This window comes from Tamandua tetradactyla, chromosome 13 (genome assembly GCF_023851605.1).
Source record: "Tamandua tetradactyla isolate mTamTet1 chromosome 13, mTamTet1.pri, whole genome shotgun sequence".
Taxonomy (NCBI): domain Eukaryota; kingdom Metazoa; phylum Chordata; class Mammalia; order Pilosa; family Myrmecophagidae; genus Tamandua; species Tamandua tetradactyla.
Genome location: NC_135339.1, coordinates 65,504,752 through 65,522,823, shown reverse-complemented (window position 1 = coordinate 65,522,823; position 18,072 = coordinate 65,504,752). Strand labels below are relative to the sequence as shown.

The window sequence follows — 18,072 nt, the reverse complement described above, 5'->3', positions numbered from 1 at the left end:
AACATGAACCCTGGTCTTTGATTTCTAGGACGCACTACTACACAGCTTCTACTCCTAGAGCTCAGTCTCCCCACAGGTATAATATGGCAGGCGTGGTGGGGAAAGGATGTATGGCGAAGTGCTGGGCATTCCAGACTCGGAGGAGCAGCAAGCCAAGGGCCTCAGATGCGTGCCTGTGGGTTGCACAGTTGCTTTGCTAGTAGTAAATGGTCCTGGGTGAAGCCCTGACCTCAACTACTTGACCCCCTGCAGAGTTCCCACGGAGGGGGCCCCCTTAATAACAGTTTACAAGCTGCTCAGGAACCACAGTGGGAGTACTCCCCTCAAGCAGGGCTGCTGCTGACACAATGGAAACTCCTCCTCCAGCCCCGTTCCTCCTGGGCATTTATGAGCTGCCAGACACAGGCCTGGCTAGCCCTCAGGGTGACTCTCAGCCAACTCCAAATCCTATTCCTGCCACTTGGTGAGGTCCCAGGGGAGATGCCTGGACATCCAGAGGCCTCCAAAGTGATCTCTGCACTGTCCCCACCAAGATCTGCCCCAGAACATCCTGGTGGAGCCCCCATGCCCAGGCTGGGCTCAGCTAGACTGCCCAAGAGAGACGAGAGGCAGGAGTAGTGGCACTAGTGGAAATTACAACAATCAACCCCAGGCCCTCAAGGCCCCCAGAACCAAAGTTGGCACCAAGGTCACCCAGCCAGAGCAAAGAGCCCAGATGTGAAGCCAGGCCTGCCGTCTCCAAGCCCAGCACCTGCGCACAACACCTGGAGCTCGAATCCCGGCCCCATCACTATTAGACCTCTGAGAGCCTCACTTTCCTCATCTGTAAAATGAGGTACACACCATACCTCGTTCATGGGACTCTTGGGGGGACTGAATGAGCTCATGGAGGTCAAGCTCTGTAAGTGGTTGCTATCATGCTTATTACTACTCCTATGACGTCACTCTGTGCCTCCCACCTCCACACTTTTGCTCAAGCCACGCCCCCTGCCCTGCATAGCTTCTCTCCCTGCCCCACCTGCGCCTCTTCAAATCCCACCCACCCTTCGAGGCCCAGCTGAATCCTACTCTGGCGGCTTCGTGTGCATCTCCTGGGAGAGAGGATTTCTCACTTGCTGGACAGTGGGGCGGGGCAAAGAGCATGTGTACTGGAGGCACGAGGCCCTGGGTTCAAACCCTGGCCATGCCACAGACTTGCTTGTATCCCTGGACCTTGGTTTTCTTCTCTGTTAAACAGGGTCGTCACAGCTGTCCCACCTGTTTCATGGGCAGCTGTGAGGTCCCAGTGAGTTCATAGATGCCTAAGAATTTTGAAAATTTTAACAACTGATCACAACACAAGTTCTTATTTTTTTTCTTAATATTAATAAAAGCAACCACCACCACCATAGGAAATTATCAGCCGGTTAAGTCAGCCTAGTGGGGGGGCCTGACTTCTCTCATTTGTCTAACCCCAAGGGCCTTAATCCCAGATTGGCAGGGCGGCCCTGATTTGGACTCATTTATATGAATTGAGTAGGGACACCTCGGGGGAAAGAATTGGGGAAGCAGTTAGAGGGCTACAGGACTCCTGACTCCCAGTCAGTAGAAAGGTAGAGAGGGACTTGAGGGATACAGCTAATTATATAACTGGGCAGAAATGAGCTTCTCTGGGTTCCTTGAAGTGGCCCACCTCTCTCACCTTCCTTTTTCCTCTAGGCCTTGACCCAAGCCATTTTCTCTGCTGGGAACCTTTTCTCCCTCTACCCATCTATGTCCCTGGCTTTCTCTCCCTCATTCTTCAGATTGTGACTTTTAAAATTCTTTTTTTCCACCCAGACCAGTTTGGGGACCCTGCTGTAGACCTCCAGGCAACCTGGACACCCCCTAACAGAGCAGTCTTTCTCAGAGCTAGCTCCCTCCCAGAAAGAAGGGAGGGTATTGTATTGTATGCAATGCACCCTGTCCCCTCTGATTCCAGAATCTTACAGGTCATGTCCATCCTGTAATAGTCAAAAGACATCTGGGACAGCGCCTGGCACACAAGAAAGAATCAGTCCCCAGGGTCAGAATTGAGCAACTGGTGTTGCTCAGATCATGTGTTCAGCTTCCAGGGTGGGAAATGTGCAGGGTTATTTGTGTCTGTCTGTCTCCCTAATGACCGCGAGCCTCCTGAGGGCGGAGACTGGTCTGTCCTTTTTCCTGCTATTTCCCCAGTGCGTAGCTCAGAGCACAGTAATAGCAGGTCCTCAATAATGTTGTTGAATTAATTGCCAGCGTTCAGTTCTTCAACCTACTGATCAGCTGGCAATTGTCCAGGGAGCATCCACTCTGTGTCCTGCCTAGTCTTGTGGAGAGATTAGAGAAAGAGGAGACTAAAGGGAATAGCTTCAGCTTCACTGTGCAACACCAAGATCCCTTACTACATTGCTGACCTACTCAAGAACTTTCAATAGCTCCTCAGTTGGCTGCAGGAGAAAAGAAAAGGAGAAGGAAGACTATGAGAACAGATTCTTTCTAGTGTGCCAGGTGCTGCCCCAGATGCCTAACTCATCTCACCCTCCCTAAAACCCTGCAAGGTAGGTGACTGTGGGAGGCGGCCTTTAATACGGTCCCAGGTGCCCCACAGCGCCCATCTCCTGGCATTGATGCCCTGGTGCAATCCCCTCCCCTTGGGTGTGGGCAGGTCTTAGCCACTAGCTTCTGGTGAACTGAATTACAACTGAAGTCATGGGACGTCGTGTCCAAGACTGGGTTATGAAAAGAAGGTGGCTTCCATCTCGGTGACTCTTTGCTCTTCCTCTTGGGTCGCTCTGGGGGAAGTCAGCAGCATGCCTACGAGGCAGCCCCTTGGAGAAGCCCATGTGGCAAGGCACCAAGGTCTGCCAACAACACTTGAGTGAGCCTCGCTGTGGTTCTGCCTTCAGATCAACCCTCGGAACACACCACAGCCCCATCTGACGACCTGACTACAACCTGAAGACAAACACTGAGCCAGAGGCACCGAGCTAAGCCATTTCCAGATTCCTGACCCACAGGACCTGTGAGACAACACGTTTGTTGTTTTAAGCTGCTAAGTTTGAGGGTAATTTTTTATTCAGCAATAGATAACTAAGGCAATATCAACAGCCCAACTTTACAGGTAAGGACACAGAGTCTTTGAGAGGTAAATGGCTTGCCCAAGGTTACAGAGCTGGTCAGCAGCAGAGATGGGCTCTGAACTCAGACCTGTTTCCTGCCCAGACCTCCTCAGTGGGCCCCGGCTAGCTGGCAGGGTGCTCAGCCCCCTCTCCTCTACATGGACCCTCCACGCACCCAAGTCCGTTTCTCCGTGTCCTCTGCAGCCCGTGAACATACCCTTGTTGTCTCTGCTCAGGGCTAGGGGCCATGTTAGCACCCCATCTCCAACCAGGGAGGCTGGCCAGGCAGACAGCAGTTCTTGCTGCCTCCTGGGAGACTGGGTGACTCCATGACGTGGTGGGTGAGGGAGGCAGGTAGGGAGCAGGATGGGCTCCTTCAGAGCCAGTTAATCTCCAAACTGAGCCTCCTGCTCCCTCACATCCTGCAACAACCCAATCTCTGGTATTTGCAGCAGCCAGATGTGCGCACAGCTGTGCCTCCCAACCTCCTCTCTGCTGAAAGAAGGACCAGATCCTCCTCCCTTCCCCCTGCCCACCAAAGACCCTCAGGCAGGCCGAAGAGAAAGAGGGGGGCCTGGCCCAGGCCCAAACCCATAAATCCACACATCCCTCAGCCCATCACACTAATGCCCCTGACACAAATCCACACTCACTCGTGTGCACAGATGGGGATGTGCCTAGTGCGGGACATAAGCACCCAGGGAACATTCTGTCCTGGGGGCCCGGCCAGGGCTGGGGGACACAAAGGTTGCAGCCTTCGTCCTTAGAGGCAGCCAGGCACATGGACATGCACAGACACAAGCACACGCAAGTCCGGAGGGAACTCCATGGAGACCGCTGTACCAGCACACCCCATTACAGAGCCACTGTTGCCAGGCACGCTGCCCTTTGTGCCCATTAGCTCGGTCATCTTTTCTACTGAGTTTACCACGCCGAATTGACAGAATCAGACACTGAGGCTCAGAGAGATGAGGGGACTGACCCAAAGTCATGTGGCCAGTAAGCATGGAGCACAGATTCAAACTCACCAAAAACACCTGCCTCACTTTACCTGACCTGGCTTCATTGCCCAACTCAAATCTCACCTCTTCTGATGCTCCAACCCACCTCTCTCTCGGTCCACCATGCATGTACTTTGTGCCCACTGTGGGCCAGGCACTGGAGTTAAGGGGAGACAGAGATAAACAGGCCTCGTCCCTGAGCTCCCAGAGCCCATGGGTGCAAACAGGGAGGGGGTGCACCTGTGTTCATGATGCACCTCTGCCTGAGCCTCCAGAGCTGCGGCCGGAAGACAGGGGGTCTGACCTGTCCAGGGGCCTGACAGGCCATTTGATGCCTCCCCCACACCTTGCTGCCTATAAGAGAACTGAGAAACCCCAAAAGGAGAAGTGGGAAGTCTGCTGTGGAAGAGAAAAGGCCTGGCTTTCCCTCGGTGCCGCCCACCGACTCTGCAACCTCAATCAGATGTTTCCCTGTCTGGGCCACAGCATCCCCCTCTGTGAAAGGACAGAGAATCAAGCTCTTAAGTCCCTGCCCCTCCCGGTCTGTTGAGTCCAGAGACCAACCTGGGGGTGACATGTGTCCCCACTCACATGTGTGGGTGCATATGTGTGAGAGACTTGAGGGCAGGTGTGGGTGGGGGGGCGGGGGAGGACAGGGGAGGGGAAGGGAGGGGAGGGCAGGGCAAGGTAGGAGAAGTCAGGGCAGGGGAAGCTGCCCAGCATCGCCACTGCCAACTCTCTCTGTGTGCTGCCCACCCTGCCTCCGTCATCCTGACCACAAGACCGGGAACAGCTCTGGAAATTTGCCGGATGAAAGAAATCAAGCATGTAACTGCTGAAACCATTTTCCAAATGGGAATAATTCTCCCATCAGTCCTCTGCTCGGCTGGTCTCAGAGAGCCCTGGCTCCTCACTAATAGCCAACCTCAGCCACACACACACACACACACACACACACACACTCAGGCAGAAACACAGGCATCTATAGAATCACAAGGACATGTCACAGGCAAAGGGCACCACCAGTGTGGGGTCACACAGGCAACACAGACCCACGTCACACAGGTACACAAGCAGGGAAATCCGGAACAGTCATTAGACACCCAACACACATACAAACCTGGCCAGATAAACCCCAGGGGGTGCCGGGCCCCTCATCAGTCACCTCTCCTCTCCTCCCACGTTAGCCCAGCCTCCAAGAATCTTTGGCTTGAAACAAACCAAACCCCAAGGTCCACAGTAGAAATGCAACCAAGAGTTACATGGCTTTGTCTTCAGGAATCAGGCTGGGAGCCCCCAGGAAGAGTAACCCGCCCACAGCTCCCACTTCCCTGAGCTCTCCACCCAGGAGGCCACCCCAGAGCCATTCGGGTGTGCGTGCTTACAGCTTGAGTCCCAGTGGGTGTGGGCGGGAGCATGTTCCTGTGACGATACCTAGCAGGGGCTCTGGCTAAGGTGGGGGCAGCAGGCAGACGCTGAGGGCAGGCTGAGCCACAGGCCGGGGCCAGCTTAGCAGAGGAGGGGGTCCCAGCAAGGGGGTGGGGGCCAAGGCAGATGGGGCACATGATTAGCACTCGCCAGTGGCCCCCCAGCTGGAAGCCCAGCTCCTAGAATTCTCCTGACCTCAGAATCCCTCTCCAGGCCCTCTTGATTTTCCCCGGATCAACTCCTCTTCTCACATCATCTCTTTTAATCCTCACAACCTTCCTAGGAAGAGAGTACTATTATTAGCCCCATCAACAGATGAGAAAACTGAGGCTTGAGAAGTCATTTGCCCTTGTGACACTGCAAGGCAAGCGGCAGAGCCTGCACATGTCTGTCCATCGCAGAGTTTAAGCTCGATGGCCATACGCTGGCAGACTTGAGGTCCTCACTACTCTCTGAAGCCAGTGCTCCAGGGTAGCTGGTGGACAGCATGCTACATCCTAAGTCTGCTCTGAGGGCCTCTCTGTCCTTCACAGGACATGGGCTTGCCCGAGTCTGACTCCAGCGGAAAATGCCAGTCTGCTCCAGACCCTCTGCCAACAGGCTCCACTGGGGCCAAAGAGCCTTGAGAAGAGCCTCCACTCCACAGACGGGCAGGGCCAGGCCTAGGTCAGCTCAGCCGAGTCTCAGGCCAAGGGCCCGGCCACTGGCACTGCCCCTGCCTGGCTCCAGATTATGTGTCTTCTAGGGCCTTCCATCTGTCACTTAGCCCTCCACGCCCAGGATGAAATTCATTTCCTTTTAAGAGAGCCGATGGTTTGCTTTTCCCGTGTCTCCTTCCCTGCCTTTTTCTATTTTAATTAGAAATTACTCTCCCAAAGCCTGAAGGGAGAAGCCACCTGCCCAGCAGTCCCAGCCACGGCCTCCCCATGACTCCCCCCTGGATCCAGCCACCACCCTCCTTCCTTCCTGGGCCCCTCCCAGGTTCCTCAGTGCCCCTGGACTCAGCAGATGGAGGCCACCCGAACTCCTAAACCCAGGCCGAGGAAGAGGAGGCAGGCTCGGGGGAGTGCGGCAGGGACTCCCCCAAGGTCAGTCCCACTGTTCCAGCACTAGCCACTGCAAGGAACCCCCTCTCGGGGCCCAGCAATGCCTAAGCGAGTCCCCAGGAAGACTTCCCCCTCCGGCTCTGATGCCACAACATCAGCTGCATGCTCCCAAAACACATGACGCCAGTGTGGGCTGGGGGGCCAGCTATGGCCCGGCCGGGCCAGAAACACCAGGGCCTCTGGGGGGGCGGTGAGGGGGACACTGCCACACCCCTCCCCAGGCTGCTGTCCCCAAGCTCAGACCCTCCCTGCTCCCCTCCAGGATAAAGAGCCCCACCCCACCCCCAGCACAGAAGCACACAAGACCACAGCCAGGGGCCGCGGGGACAGCCACAGGGGTGGGAATGGGAAGCCAATCGAGGCCCCTCCCCTCCAGCCCTGCGCCTGCCCCCCACCCCTCCCCGCTGTCTGTCTGACCGGGGGCATGAACCCCAGGGGTGAGAAGTTGGTCGGCCTCTCCAGCAGAGCACACGCTTTGGGCACAGAGGTCAGGCAGTGTCCAGGGCTGTCACTTGCACACCCAGTGCTTACACACAAGCCAGCATGGTACACACCCACAGACACTGCCAGTGCACACTCACAAGCGCAGACACACACGGACATTCGCGCACACCCATGTGTGCCCACACATCGCTCCACGGCTCCAGAAGGGAACACGGCACTGACCTCCACGGCCCAGCCAGGCCCCACAAGCTGGTCCCCGGCAGCTATCTAACTGTGGCCGGCCTCAGTCCCGGGAGAGAGAGGTATAGACACCCAGGACTCACAACCCCCTGGGGGCTGGTCAGGACCCAGGGGAGGTAAGAGGACGGGAGCCTTCTGGGGAGACAGCTGCCTGACCTGCTGCTGGCTGTCAGGAAAAGCCTCCCTCTTCCTGCTCTCCCCAGCCCCCCTTGCTTTCCCCTGCCCCTGTGTCTGTCACCCAAAGGCATCCCCTCCTCACACTCTCTGAGCCCACCAAGCAGGGAAGAGGTAGAGGGGATGACCATTCCCTCCTGCCCAAAACTCCCCAGGTGGTCCCCAGGCGGGGGGGTGGTTGGACCCCCAGGCATCACCCGGAGCCTTACCTTGGAGGGTGTTCCGGGTGATCTGTCCCCCCATCACGGGCAGCAGGCAGCACTGCCACCCTCGTTTGGCTGTCGGGCCTCGTCACCGAGCAGCCCTGGCCGCCGGCTCCCCTCCTCCCTCTCCTCCTCCCCCTCGGTCAGCAGCCGGCATCGGCATGGCAGGGCGGAGTGGTGGCTCCTCCCACGCCCCCACGCGCTCCCTCTCGCACACGGCCCGCCCACGAGGCCGGCCACACACACACTCACGCCCCCTGGCCCTGCTCACAGCCGCCTCCCAGCTCCCACCCACTCCCGGAGGCTCCCCCCACCTCCCCGTGCTGGTACAGGCGATGGGATCTGTCATGTTTATTTACATAAGGAGGAGGAGACTGGAGGCTTCCTGAAATAGCTTCAGAAAGCGCTAGAGATGCCCCAGCCCAAGCAGTCACACACAAGCGCGCAAACACACACACAAGCATGCACAAACACACATGTGCATGCACAAACATGCAGGCTTGCATGCACATACATGCATGCACCCAGATGCACACATATACACACCTTTATCCATCACACACCTCATCACAGACCACACACACACACACACACACACAATTCCATGGATGTAGTGACGCAGGCTTACACAGACCAATCACCCAAGCCTATAGCCATTCATTCTTCACATGTTGTTCTGTCCCCACAACATGCAGACGCTGGGCTAAGTGATGAGGGTGCCACGATGAGCAAGACAGACAGTGGCCCTGCTCTCAGGGGGGTTACAGTTTAACGAGTGGACCGTCGTACAAAGAGCCGACCCAGCTTCTTTCTTCAGCCAGGCACTATGCAAGTGCTTTACTTATTTAACCCCTGCCATCCTCACAAGCTAACTGATGCCGCCATTAACCGTCGTCAATAGGCTCCGTTATTATTCTTACCTTACAAATGAGAAAAGCAGAGGTTATCTGCCTTGAAAGTGGCAGGGCTGAGATTCAAACCCAAGCAGTCTGCCACCAGAATCCCTGCTTTTACCCCCACGCCAGATCGTCCCTTCACCCACACACCACACCAACATGTCTAGACCCACACGATCCATGTACACATGTCACAGTACACACACAAACACAGGCTCACTGGCATGCATAGGCATGCAAGCTCGGGCACACTCAGATACCTATCACCTTACAGACACACACTCACACACACTGCAGTGCATACACTCAACACGTGCACACCCATGGATTCACACAGAGTTTCTGGAGAAACCTTCAAGGGCAGAGCCTGGCTCTCTTTATCCAGAGAAGGAAAGGCGCAGTCAGAGAGGGAAGGGGAGTCCGGTAAACAGCCCCTCTAGTCCTAGGCAAACACACAAAGTATGCATTGAGCACTTGCTGTGTACCACATACTATACCTACACTCCCTGACATATTCCATGTGGTAGGGACTAGACATCCATTCCACAGGAAAGAAAGTGGAGGCTCTGAGAGGCTAAAGAGCTGGACAGCAGATCAGTGGCAGAGTCGGACTCATGCCCAGGTCTGGGGACAAGGTTCCTCCTTAGGGCTGGAACCTCTCCTAAGACAACTCCCTCCTCCTGGGCCCCAGCCCCTTCTGTCCTCATGTTCAGGGATCTGGATTCCCAGAGGAAGGTCCAGGTGGGGATGGAGGCCAGGGCTCAGGCAGGAGAGCAGAGGAGTTAGGGCTGGGGAAGGAGCCGAGGGAAAGGTGGGGCTACCCCATATGGGATGGAACTCAGGGGGTCTGGGGCACTGTAAGGAGATGGGCTGGGCCTGAGCCACTCAGGTCCCAACCCACGCATGGGTCTAGAGAGGGCCAGGGAAAGGTGGGGAGGGATGTCTGAGCCTGGCTTAGGGTTATCAACCAGAGAGCCAGGCAGGCCTGGGGTGGGACTGTCTGCAAGTCCAGAATGCTAATTCTCCTCCCAGACTGGAGTTGTGCCTGAGACTTCTCCCAGGAAGAAGTTGTGCCTTCCACCATTCTACAGACACAACACGTGCACACGTTCCCTGGCACATGGACCTGGTCCACTGGGGTGGAGGTTGGGGGAGAGGTCAAGTCAGTCTGATTAAGAGGAAATAACCCAAACTCCTTTGGCAGGATAAAAATCATAAACTAGCCAACACATGCTGTGTGCCAGGCACTGTTCTAGGCACATAAAATCCTTGCGAAAACCCTAAGAGATAGGTCATCTTATTATGCCATTTTACAGAGCATGGCCCAGCTGTGGCCTTGTCCACTTATCCTGGCTTTTCCTGGGTGCAACTCAACAACTTAAATTCAACTCAACCAACATTTACTGAGCACCTACTATGTGCCAGACACTAAGCTATGCACTGGGGATGCAATAGTGATCAACAATAGACAGGCTCTGGCTCTAATCTATGATCTAGAGGGAAACAGGCATTTTTTCAAGTAGTCTTACTAAAGAACTTTAATTACAATCATAGAAAAGTGTTCTGAAAGGAAAGAGCAAGGTTATAGGGGGCCCTGGAGAGACTTTTCTGAAAGTCATGCAGTGAAGGCAAGATCTGAAGAGTAAGTGGGCATGTCCTTGTGTTGTGGAGGTAGATTAGGGAAGAGAGAGTGTTCCAGTGAGCACAGCATGTGCAAAGGCCCTGTGGCTGGAGGGAGTCCAACACATTCAAGAAGCAAGGCTGGTAAGGCTGGAGGAGGGAGAGCAAAAGAGGAGCCTGGGGCAATTGTGGCTGGTGAGCAAAGGTGGGCTGGGAACACAATAGAGGGCCTGGAGAATTTGGCCTTTTTCTAGGAGTAATATGCTGAAATCCTGGCAGGTTTCAGCTAGGAGGCAACAAGACCAGACCTGAATTTTAAAAAGATCACTCTGCCTTCCGGTGTGGAGAATGTACTGGAGGAGGAAGAGACGCCAGGCTGCAGAAAGCAGCGCCATCCAGCAGGGTTGGGCCTGTACCTGACTTGCTCTCCTCCCCTCAGGCCTAGCGTCACATCCCTGCAGAGCAGGCACTCAGAAACTATCTGATGAACAGAACTGAACTCATGTCATTTTCCATATACAAGATTGTGAGAATGTAACTAACAGGAATGGGGGCAGGGCAAGGGCTCCGTAATCCGGGAGACCCTCAAGTGGGGGCAGGTGACCTTCACAGAGCCTGTGCGAATGGAGCAGAGAACTGGGAGGCGGCCTGGGGCCTTCACAGCACTGCTGTCTGATGGGGTTTTAGGGCAGACTCCTGTCTAAGTCTGCTTCCCACACATCCCCTTCCCCAAATTAAATAGCAAGTGGCAGTGTCCTGCGCCTGAGGTTTCCTCCCCCAGAATGGAGTCTGGGGCTCTATATGGGGGAAGCAGCCCCTTGGTGTAGCAGCCAGATCTGCAGCCCCTCTTTGGTTTATTCATTGAGGCATCACATAAAACTTCACTTGGCAAAAGGATTCTGTCACTAAAGGGAATTAGAAAACCACTGACCTACATGGTGCTTTCATTCATCAAGCATTCGCTGAGGGTCAACTATGGATCAGGCACCAGAGCCATGACTGGTGAACAAGTCCCAATACTGCCTTTGAGGAGCCAAGTTTATCACAGGGAAGCTGGACAAGGACGTAGCAGAAGCCATCCTGGGACAGAAGAAGGAGATTCTTTGGGCTCTTGCTAAATTATCTCAGAGCACTGTACTGTAACCATACTTTGGAAAGGATGTGAAAGGGAAATGGAAAGTCTATCAGAAAATCTACTTAAAAAGCCTACAAGTGCTACCATTTATTGAACACTTTCTATGTGCCAGGCACTATGCTAAATATTTCACATACATAACCACAGCGTCCCTTCAGAAGTTATAATCACCCCCATCTTCAAGCTATAAAATTGAGGCACAGAGAAGTTACACTGAACAAAAGTGCCAAGCCAGGGTTCAAACCCAGAACTACCTGACATCAAAACCTAGGTTCTATCCAAAAAAGGTCAATGGGCAAGGGCTCCTCTTGCTTGGGGAAGAGAAGACAAGGACAATGAGCCTTATCCTTAAGGAATCAAAAGGGTTTTATGTGGAGACAGAGCCTACTTATTTTCCAGCGGACAGAGGGTGATATCCCAAGGAAGACAGGGGAAACTGTGGGCAGGCACACAGCTGTACTTCCTGTCTGCTAGTGGTTGGCCACGAGGCACCAGAGATCCCATCCTGGAAACCCTAGAGAAAGGAGACCCATCATGACCTGGGTGGGGGCTGTGATACGTCAAACCCCACAGGCAGAAAGCAGGAGTAGATGCACCCTTGGAAGCTCACCGATCTGACAGAAATCCTTTCTGAGCTTCAGTCCCCAACCAGGACAATTCCTGCATCTGCTCTGTGGCTTTATCTGGGAACCCACCTCCATAGCTCTATGAATGCAATCAGCTCTTGTGACACTTCCCTCCAACCAGAATTCTCCCTCCTCTCCCTGTCATCTCCCTGTCCCCTGACTCCTTTCTGCCAACTGATCTTCTCTCTGGGGTGCCATCTTGGCTTCCATGGTGGGCTACCCAGCTCAACACTTCCCTCACCAAGTCCTTTCTCATCCATGTCCCCCAGGGAGCAGCCTCAGGGTGCCCTCATCCCAAGACTGAACCCAGCCCTCTCAGAACTTAAAGTCTAAGACAGACCCAGAAACTGCAGACTTGGAATATGGAACTAATTCACTGGACCATGGAAACCATCAGAATCATAGACTCCAAGAACTCTGAGGGGAAGGAGTGTCAAGAGACCATTGAGTCCAGCTCCTACCTTCAGGCAGGCAAAGAAGTATCATGCCCATTTTACAGATGTAGCCACAAGGTCTAGTAAGTTATAGAGACTTTTCCAAGTCACACTGTGGGTCTAGGATAAGGAGGACTTGAACCCAGGTGCTTCTAGTGTTTAATATGGCATACAGGTCAGGGCATTGGGAGGCATAGAAGGTAAAAACTGGACAAGGGAGAGGGGATAACTTCTCTTTGGGGGGCTGTGTCTGGAGAGGCCTATAAAGAGAGGTCAGGGAGGGGAAGCAGCCCTGGTGGAAAGTTGCTGGTTGCTGTAGTGTTTTAAAAATCAACAACAAGGGAGAATTCGATTGAGCTGATGAGTCACATGGCATTTGGGGCCAGTGCCATCCTCCCTACCCTACTAGGCTGGGCTTTTAACCCTGTGGCTGGAGAATGAGGAGCAGGGAATCCCACCCCAAAGCGGAAGAATCCCACCCCATGTCCAGAACCTGGATGAGAATGGAGGCCACTGCTAGATTCTGGAAGAGAGAGAAGAGATGACACAGGCCCACAAAAAGACAGAGACAGAGAGGGTGTGTGCTGCAGAGAAACAACAGCCAGGGAGCCCACAGGGTGTCCTCTGGGCTGGGACAGGTGCCCCAGCAGTGACAGATGCCAGCCACCCAGGATGATGGGAATACAACAGGTGCAGAGGCAGGGGTGGAGACTGAAAGGGAATCTGAGAAAACAGCCTGGAGCTGGGCAGCCCTCCCAAGCCCCAGGCTCATTGCCAAGAAGCCCTTTCTCAGATCATCCCACAACACACCTACTCATGCTCCCCAGGTAAGGGTCTAAAGGCCAGCCTGCACTGACCAGAGGGGTCATTGTCCATGCCAAGCAGAAAGGAAAAATCAGGAAGAAACCAGGTTTCTATTCCCAAGACAGAGTGTGCCAGATGGAGCCCACGCCTACAGAGCCCACAGCTGGAAGCAAACATGTGCCTCTGATAAGATCTATGTCACTAGGCAGGAAGTGTGGATGGAGGTGCCTACCCCACCCAGGTGGAGGATGGGAGCTCTGGCCCAAGGTCAGGTGGGCACCACACAAGCTTCTGGACTTCTCTGAGCCCCCACATCCTCTTCCCTAAACATGGAAATAACATATCTCAAGGCACTTGTGAGGACTGAACAACACACGTCTGTAAGGCACAGTGCTTGGCTCAATACATAATAACAGCTGTGTCTATTGATGTTGCTGCCTATTTAGAGCCCTAGAGAACTGGGGAGTCAGGTGGAACCTGGAGGGGTTCCCACAAGCGACTTAAGATGCAGGAAATAGTCCAGCACTAAATATATACTTTAAGCCAGCCCCTTGTCCCAGTGATCACAGGTAATAATCAACCAGGGTCTGAATTCATGAGTTTTCCCTAAATTATAACCTTGCTGAGGAAGGTGAGAAAGAGCAGATGATGAGATATGTATGGGGGGAGGGGAGGCAGAGAGATGAGGAAACCCAGGCTGACCCAGTAGGCAGGACACATGTGCTAGAACACGCATGGGCCTCGTCCATCAGAGATGCGTAAACACACTCGATTGGTCCCAGCTGGACCTGCCCGGATTATGAGAAAAGCTGGCAACTGATGGCAGAAGGTTAACTTCCTCTACTGCAGGCAGGAACCAACCCCCCTCCTCCCCACTTCACTCTCCCTCCCTGCCCACCCCCCACGCCCATCCCACCCTCCACACCTTCAGGCTCCACAGTTCTGCCAAGAGCCCCAGTGCCTACCCCTTCCTGTGCCCAGCCCCCAGCCAGCTGGAACCACCCCTAGCCTGGAGGACGCCCTGGGTCTCCTTTGCCCCCACCCCCTCCTGCCTCTGAGGAGCCCTGCTTCCCCCAGCTCTCTCTTGCTTCCTGCCTCTCCCAGGTCTGGCTCAAAGGGGAATAGCAGAGCCCCCGACCAGCTGACTCGGTTCCCTGTGCCCTGGCCCTACCTCCTGCCTATTGCAGGAGCTTCACACTCCATTTGGGCTCAGACTTTGGGCAGAAGAGAGTCACGGTGCGGGAGCTAACAAAGGCCCAGGCCTTCAGGCTGGGGCAATTCCAGGAGACCCAGAGGTGATTGGACAACACCAGTGGCTTGCAGCCACCACTCAGTGTTCACAGGACAGAAGGCAGTTACAGCAGCCACTGCCTCAGACTGTCTGGGTTCAAGCCCTTCTCACACTGATTTGGCATCCATTTCCTCAGCTGAAAAATAGGGGTTGGTAGCCATAGTGCCCACCTCCTAGGGCTATGGCAGAGATTAGTTGATCCATGGAATGCACCCAGAACAGGGGGGACACGTAGGATGTGCTATGCACAAAGTGATACTGGTGACCTGAGCTCTTTATGATAGGCATGCAGCTAGGAAATGGTCGAGTTAGGACTGACCTCAGGTCAGCTGGCCTCCTGAGCCTACATTCTTAACCACCGTAGGGTGCAGCCAACCAGGAGAGTGGGGGCAAGGTTACAGGCAGTCCCAGCTGTCGTGGGTCCCTCTCAGTGAGGACCAGGCTGGGACCACACAACCCCAGGCCAGATCAGGCTCCAGGGGCTGGGGTTGGTCCCCAGGAAGCCAGTCAACAGGACAGAGAAACTGAACCGTGAGCCCCAGGGGCTGTTTGAGGGCACATGGGGGCCTGACCCCAGAAGCCCAGCCCAAGGGAGAGGCCCCTGCTCAGGGCTGCTTCACCAGCTTCCGGGGGGTTCTGCCCCCTTCAAGAGTCTTCAGCCCCACTGGGCTCAGCCACCCCCAAACTCCCCCCAACACACACACAGTACTCTATGGCCTGGGCCTCTACCCCAACAGTAGTGGTCCCTGCACATCCTCCTGCAAAACTGACTCAGGAACTAAGAACAGTAAGTACCCAAATTTATAAAATTCCATCTGCTGCCAGCATCTTTATACACCTGCTCTGGAACCCCAGAACTGAGGGCAGCTCTGGGAACTCAGCATCCTAGAGGGAAAACTGAGGCTCCGGGAAGTTGAATACTTGGCCCAGATCACTCAACTAATAAGCAGTGAGGCTGGGAATTGGACATACATCCACCTGACACCAGAGCCAGTGCCTCACCTTCCTGCCATGTGCTCTCTCAGAACAGCCCAGGTCTTTTTTTTTTTGAGACAGCTTCACACACCATACGGTCCATTCAAAGTATACAATGGGTCACAATATCATCACATAGTTGTGTACTCATCACCATGATCATTTTTAGAACACTTGCATCACTCCAGAAAGAAAAATAAAAGAGAAAAAAGAAAAATCTCATACATCCCATACTCCTTATCCCTCCATCTCAATGACCACTAGTGTTGCAATCTACCCAATCTTTTTTTACCCCTTATCCACCCCCATAATTTATTTATTTATTCTTGCCCTTATTTTTTACTCATCTGTCCATACCCTGGTTAAAGAGAGTTTCGGCCACAAGATTTTCACAATCACAGTCACATTGTAGAAGGTATATATTTATATGATCATCTTCAAGAATCAAGGCTACTGGATTACAGTTCAAACAGTTACAGGTACTTCCAACAAACTAAAAAGGAATATCTATATAACGCATAAGAATAACCTTCAGGGTAACCACTTGATTCTGAAATCTCTCAGCCACGGAGACTTTATTTTGTCCCATTTCTCTCTTCCCCCTTTTGGTCAAGAAGGCTTTCTCAATCCCATGATGCTGGGGCCCAGCTCATCCTGGGAGTCTGATCCCATGTTGCCAGGGAGATTTATACCCCCTGGAAGTTATGTACCATGTAGGGGGAGGTCAGTGAGTTCATCTGCCAAGCTGGCTTTGAAAGAGAGGCCACAACTGAGCAATAAAAGAGGTTCTCTGGGGGTGACTCACTGGCATAGTTATAAAGGCAGCCCAGGTCTTAAAAGCTATGAAACAAGTTCATCAAAGTCTCACTGGAGCTGCAAAATCATCCCATCAGGTGTGGCAGGAAAAATACTAATCCCCACCTCCATGCTTTTATTTACTTTTGTGTGTGTGTGTGTGTTTTTTCACATGGGCAGGCATCAGGAATTGAACTTAGGTCTCCGACATGGCAGGTGAGAACTCTGCCTGTTGAGCCACTGTGGCCTGCCTGTATTTACTTTTAACGGATGAAGAAAATAGAGACTCAAAGAGATGGGAATTAAAAAGAATTGCCAAGGTTTTATTAAGTGCCAGGGCTGGGACCAGAACCTGATCTCAAACTCCTGGTCCAGGGCTTTGTTTGTCCTAAGAACAGAGCCTTTTAATTAAACCCACGCAACATCAGTCTGAGGGGACCAGGGTCAGTGCAGGCATGAATATAAAACACGCTGACCCCAATGTAGCTAACTCTAGACTTTGACTGAAGTGCACCCACAGTCATTAGCCTGCCTGCCTAAGTCCCTGCCGTGCATTGCAGCACCCATCCCCAGGCCCCACCCAGCAGACTCCAGGCACACTCCCAAACTGGGGATATGGGAGGCGGGGGCAGAAGACAAAAATATGAAAATGCTCTCAAAAGAGAAAGGGATGGCAGGAGCTTTTCAGGAGTGGAGGGCTCAGTTGGGCTCTGAAATAGGAACTTCTGTTCTTCAGAGCAAAGGTGACTGACCTGAGGTCCAACCACTGAACTATTTCACCTCTGTGTCCCCTGCCTGGGGAACATGACCTGGAGCAGAGAGAACCTTGGCCATTTGGGCCTCTCAGGAGAAGCCACCAGTTTCCATCCCCATTGAGACCACAAACTAACTCTGTTCCCTGCCGCTGCATATCTAGCCCTAGCCCTAGATAGAGTCCCTGACCCCAACCCCAGATGATCTCACATGCCATCATGCAGCAGCTCCAAAGCAGAAGCTCTTAGTCCCTGAAGGCCTGAAGACAATGGACATGTAACTAGCTCAGTGCAGGAACCTGAGCTCAGGTGTGCCTAGCTGAAGGTGGCTGTCAAGACGGTGGTCTTTCTGCCAACAGGATAGTCCAAGATGGATGGCCTGAGAAAGGTGGCCATCACAGCATGAATGCAATGACAGAAAACCCATTTTCTGCCCTGGAGCTGTTTCCTGAAGCCTCCTCATCTCCCAGTTTGCACAGCCATCCACTGCTCCAGCTTTCTTTTCCTCTCTTTCCAGTAATGTATCTCAGGCTTCTCACCCATGCCATTCCCCTGGAGATTCGTTTCTTGCTCCTTCCCTCCAGCTGTTGGAGTCTGGTATCCAGTAAGCCTCCAGAGACCCCAGCACTGGATAATGTGCTGGATAGGGACACCCCAGGCATCACAGTTTAGAGTACAAGGTCTTCCCTGAGAATGAGGACTTCTGGGTTCCTAGCAGGTCTTGCAGCCAGTGGCAAAATTCGACCAAGGCTTTGGAAGGTCTGTAAGAGCCTAGCACAAGTGCTTGGGTTTTGGGAGACTCAGGGAGGCAGCCCCTTCTAATGTGAGTATCAGTTACTCCCTCCCGGTGGGACTAAAAGTTCCAGGAGGTGGGCTCAGGCAGCTTCTGAATTGCCTCCCACCCCCCATTCCATATAGGGAAACAAGGATTGAGGGTCTCTTCCCAGGGAGCTTCCTCCCTTCTATAAACCAAATAACCCAACCCTCACAACCTTGATCCTGCTTAGCCAAACCCACTTCCATTGCCCA

The 18,072-nt window shown here is 53.6% G+C and overlaps 1 protein-coding gene across 5 annotated transcripts in view; it reads right to left on the bottom strand.

Moving 5' to 3' along the window:
• Positions 1-18,072, bottom strand: part of NEURL1 (neuralized E3 ubiquitin protein ligase 1) — a 63,767-nt gene that overhangs the window by 23,961 nt on the left and 21,734 nt on the right. The window contains exon 1 of one of the 5 annotated variants that reach the window (XM_077125926.1): positions 7,722-7,872. The exons of the other annotated variants lie outside the window; for them this stretch is intronic. Within the exon in view, the coding sequence (XP_076982041.1) occupies positions 7,722-7,755 (34 nt within the window). The 5' untranslated portion in view covers positions 7,756-7,872. Of the gene's footprint in view, positions 1-7,721; positions 7,873-18,072 lie in introns of those variants that run through there. 5 annotated transcript variants of the gene reach the window in all.